This window comes from Canis lupus, chromosome 22 (genome assembly GCF_048164855.1).
Source record: "Canis lupus baileyi chromosome 22, mCanLup2.hap1, whole genome shotgun sequence".
Lineage (NCBI taxonomy): Eukaryota > Metazoa > Chordata > Mammalia > Carnivora > Canidae > Canis > Canis lupus.
Genome location: NC_132859.1, coordinates 25,121,199 through 25,134,860, shown reverse-complemented (window position 1 = coordinate 25,134,860; position 13,662 = coordinate 25,121,199). Strand labels below are relative to the sequence as shown.

At 38.3% G+C, this 13,662-nt stretch overlaps 1 protein-coding gene across 1 annotated transcript in view; it reads left to right on the top strand.

Moving 5' to 3' along the window:
* The window catches only part of LOC140614042 (collagen alpha-4(VI) chain-like), a 102,110-nt gene that overhangs the window by 50,516 nt on the left and 37,932 nt on the right, over positions 1 to 13,662 (top strand). The window contains exons 18-23 of the mRNA XM_072792815.1: positions 1,291 to 1,353; positions 1,700 to 1,765; positions 7,561 to 7,614; positions 7,731 to 7,766; positions 11,734 to 11,796; positions 13,582 to 13,644. Coding sequence (XP_072648916.1) covers positions 1,291 to 1,353; positions 1,700 to 1,765; positions 7,561 to 7,614; positions 7,731 to 7,766; positions 11,734 to 11,796; positions 13,582 to 13,644 — 345 coding nt within the window. The remainder of the gene's footprint in view (positions 1 to 1,290; positions 1,354 to 1,699; positions 1,766 to 7,560; positions 7,615 to 7,730; positions 7,767 to 11,733; positions 11,797 to 13,581; positions 13,645 to 13,662) is intronic.

Below are 13,662 nucleotides of genomic sequence, written 5' to 3'. Positions count from 1 at the left end.
GGATCCATCTCAGAACCATTATCATCAGTTTCTCTTGATTGGATTAGATAAAGGGTTGGGTTATGTTTTTTTTTTTTTTTGCCCCTTATGGAATTAGAGCAAAGCTTTTACCTCAATATGTGGATTGGTTTCCTGATCAGATAAAACAAAGAGTCATAAGAAATGATTATTTATTAAGGGAGGTTTAATTGATAAGCTGCAATTTGGGGACTAGATTTGGAGAAGGTGGAGGAACACCACACTTTTTTTAAGACTAGAGAGACCTGTTTCCATCAAGTTTAGTTAAATTCAATAAACACATGTTAAGGACTTCCTACCTGTAGAATCTATGTAGTAAAACACTTAGAAGTTGGGCATGTCATAATAAGAACCAAATGCTAGCCTCTGTATTCCATTTAATCTCCTTAATGGCCCAATAAGAAATTTGCCTGGTAATAAATTGGATAGCGAGTTGGAATTTAGAATTAACTAACTTACCTTTTATCATTATATCAGGCCAGGAAAGAGGTTAAGCAGGAGTTATCAGTAACAATAAAAAGTGGCTTTTTTTTTTTTTTTTTTTGAGCCTAGAGAACATTCCATTCCCTGTGTATCTGAGAACCAGATCCCAGAGATGGGTCCCACTTCATCATGCTCGGAGTGTGGCATATACCCTTTAGAAACAGGCAAATAATACAATTTGAGGAAGGTTTCTGGGGTAGGGGCTTTCTCCAACTCTATGGTTCTGTAGGAACTACTTCACAGAGGGGGTACCATTAACAGCAGGTTTTAAAAGAGGCAATTTGCTAATCATGCCATAGTCTTATGGCAAGTTGCATCACCTTGCTGGTTCTCTTTCTATAGTAGGAACTCCAGAAGTATTTTTCTCTCTTTTGCTCTTTTTCATGAGATCTTGCTGTACCAGGGCTGCCCATGTCTGTGGTAGGGAAAGCCTTCTTCTGATGTGTATTTCTGTGTAGGAGTATCAGGGAAAAGTAGAAAGATCAGGGATTTGGTGGCAGGGAGAACTGGGTCCAACTTCCCTGAGCCTTAGGTTTCTTGCATGCAATATGTAATTCCTGAGTTATGAGGGTTCAGTGAGGTAATGCACACAAAAGGCCACATATATCACAGATTCCCAATATGCTCTTTTCTGCATCTCAGCCTCACCTATTTGGCAGCAAATGCCTTAAAGTTCAAGTACTAAATTGCTCTTCTAATGTGATTCTCATTTTGCCTCTTAATGTTTTCTTTCCTTTAGGCAATAGATGATATTTTAAAGTGACACTTTTTTTTCCCCTGTGATTTAAGGGCTTGCCGGGACCACCTGGATGGCCTGGAGAGCGCGGAGAGCCTGGGTTAAGGGGAGACCCTGTGAGTGCTGGTTGAAGGATTTCAGCTGCTTTAACCCAGGGACTTATAAACAGTTTGCTTTGACACAAGGATGGCAGTTAATTATTCATTAATGAGGTATCTGTTCCACCTATCTTAGCCTTGCAATAAATAAGAGATTTGTGAGAAAACCCATTTTATAGAACATTTGGGTTCTTAAAGAGTTTGCTACTTTAATTGCATTGGGTATTTAGGATTTCTGAGCAGGCCCAGACAATTAGAAAAGGTCCTCCTTGGTTGGTGCCTTTTTTTTTTTTTAAATACTTCCTGTAATTTCTCTTCCCATCTTTCCCATCTACTTGAGGTAAGCAAACTTTTCTTTTCTCAGGGGAATCCTGGAGCAGATAGTTACATTCAAGGCCCTAAGGGAGAAAAAGGAAGGCGTGGACACCAGGTAAGATGATCTCTGTTCATTTGGGGATGCTGATACATTTGGGAAAGATGTTAGCTAGTGAAGAAGGCTTGAGCATTTTGGTTGCATCAAATAGAAAACCAGAGAGTAAAGCTGTGGGACTCCACTGCCCATGGAGACAAGACCTCTGAATGCTAATCTCTACTTATATCCTATCCTCAAATCCTTGTCTCGTGGTTTCTATTTCTTCTGGAAAAAAACTCATTTCCCACACTAGGAATATGCATTACTTTATCTCTTTTGTCCTTGGTTTCTTCATCTTCAAAATGAAAGCATCAGGCTCAGTGATGCTAAAATCTTTTCAGTTTAAAAATTCTCCAATTTCATAATGATGTCTTGATTTAAAAGCTGATCAGGCCAATGCACCACTGACTTGCTTTCTACCACAGCCAATGTTGATTGATGTGAATTTAGTACTAGCCATTTTTTAAAAGATTTATTTATTTATTCATCATACACACACACACACACACACACACACACACAGGCAGAGACATAGGCAGAGGGAGAAGCAGGCTCCCCACGGAGACCCTGATGCGGGACTCAATTCCAGGACCCCAAGATCATGCCCTGAGTCTAAGGCAGACATTCAACCACTGAGCCACCCAGGTGCCCCAACTACCAGCCATTTTTAAAGATATGATCCTTGTCTGGTCTGGAAGACTGGAAATATCATGACAGAAGGCATCACCAAAGGTAAAAGATCTGTTAACTTTGCAGATGCCACTAACTGGTTGGAAGTCATATTTAGATTTTTTAAAATGTCCTAGTGATTAAAATGCATGACTGAAATATGACTAAAGTAACCCAGTGCCTCAGTCCTCATATCTCATCATTCTCAATTTCCAGGGACAAGGTCTGCACAACAAAATGTTTACAACTGTAAAGCAACTTCTTTTTGCTTTGAACTCCAATTTGCCTCCTTTGACAAAAATTTAGGATGTTAATTCTCTTCCTGGATTGTGGCTTGTTCCATTCATTTTATATATGTCCAGGCCCTGAGCAGAATCCAGTTTGTAACAGGATCATTTTTGCGTAGCTATGCAAGAAAACCATCATCCTTACTGCAAGAATTTCTCATCCTGTTGTTAATTACAGTTATTTTGGATGAACTCCATTGAGAAGGTTCTCTTGGATGAATTGAGATCAGAAAGGCCTGTAAACAGCCGCTCAATCAGTTATGGGGTTGAGCTAAGAGAACAGCAGGGCAGCACCCCTTAACTCATTTGGGCTTTGGTTTCTTCATCTGCAAGGTGGGAAGGTTAGAGAAACCATTTCAAAGTTTCCATGAGTTAGTGGTTGTCATGGGAGGAAAGTGTATGAGTTGAGCTTTGTTTCCATGGTTTCCTCATGGTTTTACAGCTGGGAAGGAACTCAGGCCTCTAGACAAGCGCTCCAGTACTCTGTGCATCACAGAGCCTCAGTCATGGGGAGAAGCTCCTGCTCCTGGTTTTCCAAGGTCTCCATTGCTGACTTTATAGCTAAGGGTTAACTTGGAACTTCAGATCTCCGAATTGTGTGTGCAAACAAAAATTGTGACCCTCTGAAGTGGTGCCATGTCATACTGAACTTGTGTTTCACGTGGTTTCCATTCCCATGCTGAGCTCAAAGAAGGGTGCTAATTCTCTGACTAGACTTAGGGAATAAAAGTCACTCTCACCAAATGACATAAACCTGATGCTGGGGATGCTGAAATTCTAGCTTAAGTGCCATTATAAAATAAACCTTTAGGGGTCAGTCTTTCCTCGGTACAGGTTTCCTTGGCATTCCTATGAAACCATTCTCTGAAATCAAGTATTCAGAGAAGCAGCAATTACCATTAATTTCTATGGAAACGTTTTCAAGTGTTCCCAGACCCCCAAAATAACTTCTCTTCGGCTTCCCTTATACCTTAGGACACATCTTGCTAAGGGATGCACAACATGAATTGAGATGCACGGATGCTCAGAGTTCAAAGCTATGGTGGCTGGATGCTGAGATGCTGAGCGTGGTCCCCAGGGAAGAAGCTTGGCGGGGCCTCTTGCTTCATGGGGTGCATGCTGCCTCTGTGAAGGCTCAGTGCAAAACCCATGCTGAGTGCTGTGTTCAGCACTTTTACTTTTCACTCTTTTCCGTAAAAGTGAAAATCCTCCTTGAATTTCTTTTGGTTAGTGAAACCTGGTACTAATGTTGGTTTGAATACATACTTTTTTAAAAAGAAAGGATACCTGAATTCCTTTCTGAATTGAACCAAGGAGCAGATTCTGTGTTGCAAATTGGATGGAGACAGTCCCCTAAATGAAGCAATCTTTTCAACAAAACCTAAAAGCTTTATTATACAGCTAGTATTGGGGAAGGGATGGAAAACCCGTCATGCTTTTCCACTTCTGAGGAGAAGGAAAACCAATACAACCCTTTTTGAAGGCAAATTGGCAACACACATCAGCTGGGACTGCTACTTGTTGTTTGTATTTTTTAACATACAAGTGACAGAAAGCCTGACTGGCAGTGTTAAGCTAATAAACGTATTTTTGACAATCTGGGGAAAGGTAATTCGGGGTTTGGTACACTAGCTCAGTGATGTCATCAAAAGCTAGGCATGTCATCAGGGACTCAGCCCCTTTCTTCCGTGGTGCCATGTTCAGTGTGGTGCCTGGGTTTAGCAGCCCAAGTATTTTGTCTTTGCTTTTGCATAAAATGCCAGAAAGAAAGGAACTTTCCTCCCATCAGGGCACTGCCAGCAACATTCTCTTTTTGGATCATTTGGTTCATTGGCTGGGTCCTGTGCTCCCTACCTGCCCTTAACTCATTTTGAGAGACCCAGAGAAGGCAAGTGTCTGACAGAGGAAGTGAGATTTCCATGATTGGTTTAGACCCATCATAATTCATCCTGTGGAGCTGGGCATGTTGTCCCAAATGAAACAGATTTTATTAGCAAGAAAGAAAGAGGCAAGAGTGTTGTGTAGCCCCCAATTGTGTCTGCCACAGATTAAGGTATATGTGTCCTTTGATCCAGTCTTTCCAGTTCTAGAACTTTACCTAGAAGCTAATTATGGACCACAAAAAAATTTGCCCCAAGGATGAAGATTAGATTATTAGATTTTAAATCACTACACTGCTTGAATGTCCAATGATAAGGGATTGTTTACATCAACAATGGCACCCGATCAAATATTACTAAGTCATGAAAAATAGTTTACAAGACTATTTCATTACAAGAAAAACATTTATGATGTAATATTAAGTGAAAAGATCAGATTACAAAATTTGTATTTAGCAAGAGTCCAAATCATTTGAGGGTTAATTGGAGGTCTTATGACATTTCTCTTCCAAATATTCAATAAGTAACTTTCAAGAACAAGTACACTCTCTTATCTAGAAGTAATATAGTGATCACACTAAAAAAAATTAATGTAGTGCAAAAATCTTTTTTTTAAAGATTTTATTTATTCATTCATGACAGACACAGAGAGAGAGAGAGAGAGAGAGAGAGAGAGAGAGAGAGAGGCAGAGACACAGGCAGAGGGAGAAGCAGGCTCCATGCAGGGAGCCTGATGGGACTCAATCCCGGGTCTCCCGGATCACACCCCGGGATGAAGGTGGTGCTAAACCGCTGGGCCACCGGGGCTGCCCAGCAAAATTATTTTCTAATATGCAATTCGTATTCAGATTTCCACATTTATGCCAATGAGGCCCTTCATGGCTATTTTTTATTGTTGTTGTTCTGAGACCCAGTCAAAGAGCATATGGCATATTTAGTTGCTTTGACTCAATAGTGTCCTTTAGTCACAGCTGTTATCCAGTTATCTGTTTCTGTGACATTGACATTCCCAACCAGTTATTTTGCTAAACATCCTTCAGGATTTGTCTGATTGTTTCCTCATGCCTAGAGTCAGGTTAAACATTTTTGGCAGGAGATTAAGTAAGACAGCATCCTTCTCAGTCAGTTGTCTGCTGTCTTGTTACAGGTACATTAATTTGGTCACTTGATAAAGATGGAGTTCACTGGATTTATCCATCATAAACATACTTTTCTTTGTAATGATCAAGGAATCTGGCAATGATACTCTGAGACTGTAAAATTGTTATTTCCTGACAATCTTTAAACACTCAATGATTCCAACATCTGCCCAGATGATTTCTTTGCTATGTTGGCTGCTAAAAACTGCCTACTTACTGAAATGAACAAAACAATAAACATTTTAAGAAGGAATTTTTTTTATATATAGACCAATTATGAGGGTGCCTTGTCTAAAACCTCCTTTTTCATACAGTCTACCATATTTTAAAAGAATTCCCATTGTAACACTACTGGGGCACCTGACTGGCTCAGTCGGTTAAGCGTCCAATTCTTGATTTTGGCACAGATCATGATTTCGGGGTCCTGGGATCCAGCCCCATGTCAGGCTCCATGCTCGTTGGGGAGTCTGCTTCAGGATTCTCTTTCTCCCTCTGCCCCCTTTTTCTCTCAAATAAATCTTTTTTTTTTTTTTTTAAAAAAATACAGCACGTAGATACTTGGGAATACAGAAAAGTAAAATGTAGAGAAAAAATTTATAGTTTCAGTAGCCAAGAAAAAATCAGTTTATGAAACTTTCCTAACTTGGTGATGGTGAAGCTACTCTCCCTGAGAAAGTCAGAAAAGGATCGTATGGGCTTATTAAAAAATGTCCTAGTACAGTATAAATAAATGAGGAAACATCATTTTGTCTTTCTCCATATTTGGGATGAATTAATCTTTCAGAGAATTTAACACACTTGAAAAGAATTTATAACATATTTTTCCTCCTTCATAAGCTTTTGATAAACATAATTTTTAATGGCTGCATACTATTTCAATAAGCATTTCTCCATGATTTAATCAATATATCTGTCCTTGCAACACAAAAACAGCCATAGTCAATACAGAAACGTGGATTTCATATAATCAACATATCTCTCATATTGTGGAATATTTATATTGTTTTGGAATTTAATGTATTATAAATAACAATTGGAAGAACAGCTTTGCACAAATGTTTTCATTTCTACATTTCACATTCTTTCCCTGTTTATGTGTTCTTACTGAGTTAGCATGTGATTTTACTGAGTATCTAAAATATCCCTACTTGGGATCCAAGGTGATTTCCATTTCTCCTGCAAGATGGACTCGTTCTTTCTCTGGACACCACTCATTTTCTCATTTCTGACCTTAAAGAAGTGAGAGCACTAAAAGGGTTTCCTCATCCTAACTGTGTATAACCTCTCCCTCCACCATCATCTGTGTATATTGGTCACTGCAGATGTGCAGAGACACACTCTTCTACCTTCTGTTTCTGTCTGCTGCTCTGCACCCTATATGATGGGTAAAAAGTAAAGCGCCAATATTTTTCAAGTATTAAGCACAGGCTATTGGGGAATATGTCTGACTACTTTCCCAGCATGATGAACCCCAAAGAGTTGTCACAAGAACAATCTTGGGGGAAAGATGCCTACAACCTGGTTATTTTAAAACACCAGAATTAATCCATTTGCTTCTAGAGAAGTGCTGACCTATAAAACTTTCTGAGATTATATATCCTAGATCTGTGTTGTCTAATATGGTAGCCACTAGTCACATGTTGTTACTGAACACTTGAAATGTGTATAGTATAACCGAGAAGCTGAATTTTTAATTTAATTTAATTTTAATGAATTTGAAATTGATAGCCACATGTGGCTAGTGGCTTCTGTATTGGAGAGCCCATGTGTGAAGAGTAAGTACAGAAGGGTGTAGACATCTAAACTTATATTCCCTTTACACTTTTCTTCCTTTTCAGGGAAGTTCTAGTTTTGATGGGCCTCAGGGAGTACCTGGAAATGTTGGTCCTCAGGTAAGTACAACCACTCATGGGTTGTATTTCAGCTGCTTTTGTGGAGGAGAGAGGTAGGCTGGGGTGAAATTGGCTTGTTTCCTTCTCTAAGGTCTCTGCTTCCCTTCTACTTGTAGGGGCCAAGAGGAAGACGAGGCATGCCAGGGCTAAAGGTCAGTGCTTTCTGGAAAGACTTGCTTCTCATTCTCCAGATATGGCTACTTTAACTAGTACTCTCTGGGCTCAAGGGATGTGGTGGTTGGGTTGTTTGAGGTTACAGGAGGATCACTGAGAAGTTTTCATCAAGACCTTTTTCGTGAAGAAGAAAAAGTTTATGTGGTTCTCTGCTTCCCCTCCAGCCTAGTATAATATTTTATTTAGATTGAAAATAAGCTAATGCCATAATGAATGGTTTTACCTCTGAAATAATGATTTTTCCATTCAAAGAAGTGGGACTTCCTGCTGGTGCTCAAGGGGATCTCATAGTCCCTAAGCAAAGAAAAAAGACCAAGCTTTTACCATTTATCCAAATGGGAAGGATGTGATTTGAGGGTAGGATAGGGGGTGCTATCTCTGTGCAGGAAGTGTATTCTACTAAGCAATTATCTAGCACCAGTCACTGTCCTACACCTTTATTTCTAACACCTCCTGCAAACCTTTCTACAACCCTAGGAATTAGGAACATCATTGATTACCTTTTACAGATAAGAAAGAAAATACAGATTTAGCAAAACTTGTTAGAGGTCAGATGGCTAATAATCAGTGGAGATGGGATTCAAATCTAAAGATCAGGATGCTCTTGGGAATTGTTATACAAAATAAATTTATTATGTAGACTTTTCTCTAACACAGTGTGGTCATGCTCTGCTCGTAGGTTTTCTAGCATTCTTCTGATTTAGAGATGGAGGAAAAGTCAGAGATCGATTTATGTTAACTCTGACCCCAAGTATGTCTGTGTCTGTGTGTTGGGCAATGACTTTTGACCTCCTAGGTACAAAAGAAGATAGCACCTCTAGTCTTTAGACCAAACAGTTTAGAAAAGCATGGATATTGAGAAATTCCAAGTCTCAAAAATCCCACCAAGTAAAATATTATTTCTCACAAAATGTTTAGGATTTGAAGTAAATTCTTAAATATTTTCTTATACTATTAATTTGGTTTTAATACTTGTGAAATAAATAATGTCTTGAACTATCATTTTATCCTATGGTTTTTATCCCCATGAGGCAGAAAGAAATAGGCTAAGTTTTGGAGAAATTAAATGGCTGTAGGCAATGGAAGGAATTTCCTACTCTTGAATTATTTCTTTTATGATGCTACGTGTAGTTTATCTAAATGTCTGCTCACCCTGGGTTCATTCTCTCCTTGGTTGGGTCATGGTTATTTTTGTTTCTCTTTGTCACTCCATCTCCTGTATTATCCTTTTTTGATTTAATTTAAATCAGAGTGAAGCCTGTGCATAAATTTAAAGTTAAACCACATTTGTAAGCTTAGTAAAAAATATCTCCCTGTCCATTCTTTCCAGCTTTTCAGGAGCACTCACTTTCATCTCCGTGGACTTTTCCTTCTGGTATTATTGCTGTTTTTCTTTAATTTTTATTTATTTATGATAGTCACACACAGAGAAAGAGAGAGAGGCAGAGACGGAGGCAGAGGGAGAAGCAGGCTCCATGCGCCGGGAGCCCAACGTGGGAGTCGATCCCCGGTCTCCAGGATCGCGCCCTGGGCCAAAGGCAGGCGCCAAATCGCTGTGCCACCCAGGGATCCCTTACTGATGCTTTTCTAAGCAGCATGCTTACTCTGGCATTTCTTGGTTCTCAGTTTGGGATGTTTTTCTCTTGATTTTTGACTATGGGGGAATAAAAATTTTTCTTAACCTGCCCATCTCCTCCTTCATACACTTCCCTCCAGCTCATCCTTGCAATATTCTTATTTTCTTCACTTTTCGTCAAGTCAGTTCATTATTCATATGATGAGTAGGTAAATATTATTTACATCTAGGTAATGTTTGTTTTCCTTGAGGCACCCTTTCTTCTTATTTGTTTTGTGTTTTCTATGCCCATTATCAGTTAATTACAAAGCTCTTTGAGAAAACCGATAATCTCCCAGTATATTCAAACATGTGAGGTTTATTTCTCTTGGATTTCTCCTTCCTGGGCCCTCTATCCTCCTGCTCTAATTCAGACTTATTGCTCTCTGGGTCTCTGCACTGTTGTCTTATGGGGACAGATTGTAGAACAGCGACCTCTCATTTTGGGAGCAGAGAATAATGTATGCAAACTATTGTCTTTAATAGGAAACCTCTCCATGTAACACATTGTAATCTTGATGAGTCCCAATAGTTGTTTGCTCTTTTTCCTATTCAAGTTTTGAGTTTTTGAAATAGAGATAAAATCATAACTATTTGTAGATTCCAGTGTGAAGTGGGCTTATCCAATATGTCAATAGTTTGCTAGTTAACACACTGTGGGAACATTGGCCATACAGACGCATTTATGTTTTTGAGGCTGTAACTTGCTAAAGATAAGCAAGTACTATTGGAAGAGTACAGTTTACAGAGGTGCTGAATTCCAAATTACAGCATCCCTTGGACCTGGGGAAAATATGGCTCATTATTGTCTAGAAAATTAGATATGCTGGCATCTGCAAGATGCATAATAAATTGGAATTCTAAATAAGATTTTTTTAAATGAAAAACATTGTATTATGGCAAACAAATCAATGCATAGATTATTTTGGCAATAAGGGAAAGCTTTAATTTGTTAATGATGATAAAATTAAGAATATAATTCATTTTTAAGTGTCCGTAAACCCACTAGCCTCCTGCAATTATTTTCATGTTTGTGTGTTTCCTATACTAGGTAGACCATAAAGAGTTATTATAGCAGGTATAGTATTTTATAGTCTACTTTTCTGTTTCCAAATCTTCCTATTTCATATATTATAGCATATCTGTAGAGGAACAATGATTTCCTAAACAATTCTAATGTTGAGCATTTAGGTAATTTTATTACGTTAGATATCATGGTCAGTGATGTAAAGAAAAACTGTATTAAAGGGTTTTTGTTTTCTTCCTGCTTTTGCTTTGCTGAAATGATTCCTTAATATAAATGTAAAATAAATGTGTGTATAGACATGGAGGTATAGTAAAAGAGTGTGAAATTTGCTCAATAGAGCCACAATGTTTTCAGAATGCTGCACTTGGAATGTCAGTAATGTGATGTGAAAACATTTCACAACCTATTTCAAAATTTCTAGCTACATGCCTTTTAAAACATAGTTACATTTATAAATCTAGAAATAAACTATTAAAGAGCAGAATAATATAACAGGAATGATTAATAGAAGTGCTTCCCATTTACCTGAATAATTTTAAAAACATAAGAAGCATGAGGAATTGATCCATATAGTGATTAATTCTGAGTTTAAGATTTTTTCTCTTTACGAATCTATGAATAAATAGTAACCTTCCCAACACATGAACAACGTTAAAAAGAAGGCAGAATAATTCACAAAATGTGTATTATTCTCAACCTTAGAAAATGTATCTTCTCTGTAGAAGTGAAAATATTAATTTGAGGGAGAAATCAAGTCAGTTATTAGATGAATCATGTTAACAGCTCACCCTTTGCCTAGAGAGCCAGCTTAATACTATAAGAATCTGTAGGGTTCTAATGCCAGTTTTCTGTCATTTCTCTATGTACTGTATGTGTCTTACCCAGAATATTGCATTTGTCACTGTGTTCAACATTTTGAGTTTCTCCACATGGGATAAGGATCCTTAACACCAGTGAGCACTTAGCCCATATCCCTTAAAAGGAATGGATGGGATTTTAGGAAACTGTTATTAAGTAAAATGGGAGCTTGGCTTATTTAAACAAAGCAATTTTGCTTCTGACACCAGCTGAGACATGCAAAGACTCTGAAAGACAGTAAGAATCTGTTTTTCCAACATAAGTCGAGTCCCCTCTCCCCATATCCTCTCCAATTCCATACCCTAAGAGAACTGAGCACAGATGATCAAAATCTTTTTTTGTCTTTCTCTTGTGGTTTTCAAGTGACATCTTGCAAGGAAGCCTGCCTTCAATAGGAACACTAATGATGGCTGTTGAACTCACTAAGGTTGGTTTATTTTGACAGGGTGTGCGTGGAGAATCTGGTGAACAAGGTTACCAAGGAGAGCTTGGATCTCCAGGCTCACAGGTTGTATTAGTGAACTTGTTTTTAGTAGTAAAGGATACTTGTTTGAAATTATGACTTAGCTTCTTTTATAGGATTTAACATATATCAGAATGGCCTTGGATATCTCTTTTCCAGAGCCTTCTGAAGCAAATTGTACAGTCTCTATCCTGGGCAGGTTAAACTCCAATAGCTAATCTTTACTGAGTTCTTATGTTTCAGATATTAACTTGTATTAACGCATTTGATCCTTTAATGGGGGGTTATTATCCCTATTTTACAGAGAGAAATGGAGGGATGGAGAAGTTAGGTAAATTGGCCAAGCTCACACAACTAGTAAATGATAAAGATGGGATTTGAACTCAGGAGGGCTAGTTACAAAATCTGTACTCTTAATTACAGATTACAAGGGAATTACAAGAGAACAATTCAGATTGTTCTGAAGCTGGGTATTCAAAATACTCAAATAGCACTTAATTCATTAAAATTATATTCAATTTGGCATGAAAAATCAGCAAAGTGTTAGCTATCATATACAGGGCACTTTGCTAATAGGGTGGGATGTTCAGAACATTAAGGCAAGGAGGGGTCTTGCCCTCAAGTGGGGTGTTGTAAACTAGTCAGTGATAACTGGAAGTTTGAACTTCCAACCAGCTCTTTTGGAATCTTCTAAGCATAACCCAAATCTGTCATTCTGCAAACCCTTCTGGAACATGTTCTACATCTTTCTTTTAAAGGCCAAATTGTTTCCAAGTATCAAATGGAGAACTTTAAAACAACAAATGTTACTAACACACTGAATCATTCTCCATAACCTTAAAAATTCTCTGAGCATCAGGGGATAATTTTGAAAGGTTTCTGTTTTTTTTTTTTTTTGACTTGACAAAGGTACTAAAGAAAAAAATGGGTGATCAAAGTGTAATTAGAGATTTGTATTTATTTTATGATAGAAAATAGTGTCTGAACATAGGGGGAAACAACTGAGAGATGGATTTTTGCCTTTCCTTTGATCACTGGCTTAAATCAAATAATTTGGACCCTCCGGCACTGCTTCGTTATGGCCTTCTCTTTTATACTCACTTTATCATACCACTGAGTGCATGGGGAATAAGTTGTGTTGTGAGCCATGAGCAAGTTAATCAATAAGGCCTCTCCTTAATTTCACCTTCCACCGGCATGTGGGTATGATGCTCTATTTAAATAGGTGATCACAATACCTCACACAGGAGTATAGAAGCCATGATCAATGCTTCTAATAGGAAAGCATTTCTCAGAAAAGCTAGAGAAAAATTAATGTTGAAATCATTAAAGTTAAATAGGTTGGAGAGAAAATGAGTACCTCCCCAGCAATGTGCCCAGTGAGATTAGGCTACTGAAATGTGCTATTGGTTCTTGATAAAATCAAAGTGTACTCTTGGTCCTCAGCCCTTGTATCTATAAAAAAAAGGTTGAATTTTCAAAGAAGATCGATATCCTAGCAGCCTCTCTCTCATTCCCCTTTTAGGATTTAAAATTAGTTGGGTGTACTAAAATACAAAAGCAATGTCCTGAAATTTTAGGGCTCATCAGATTCAACTGCAGAGGTCGTTACAGATATCGATGCTGAAGGCTCACATCTAATGCCTCAGGTGGAGCGAGCCTGGCATGTTTCCCCTCAGATGCTGCTGAGTAGAGTGTGATAAACCTGATAGTGCTGGGACAGGGCACCCAGGTTTGTGCTCCCATCGGTGGCCAACATGACTTTGTGGTTACATGGAAAATATGTCACTCTATAAGCATTGGTTGAATTTTAATTTCATCTTTGATCAGGGACTGAGAGGAAGGCAAGGACCACCAGGGAATTCTGGACACAAAGGCTTACCGGGTGCTGAGGTAGGTTTGAAAAATTAA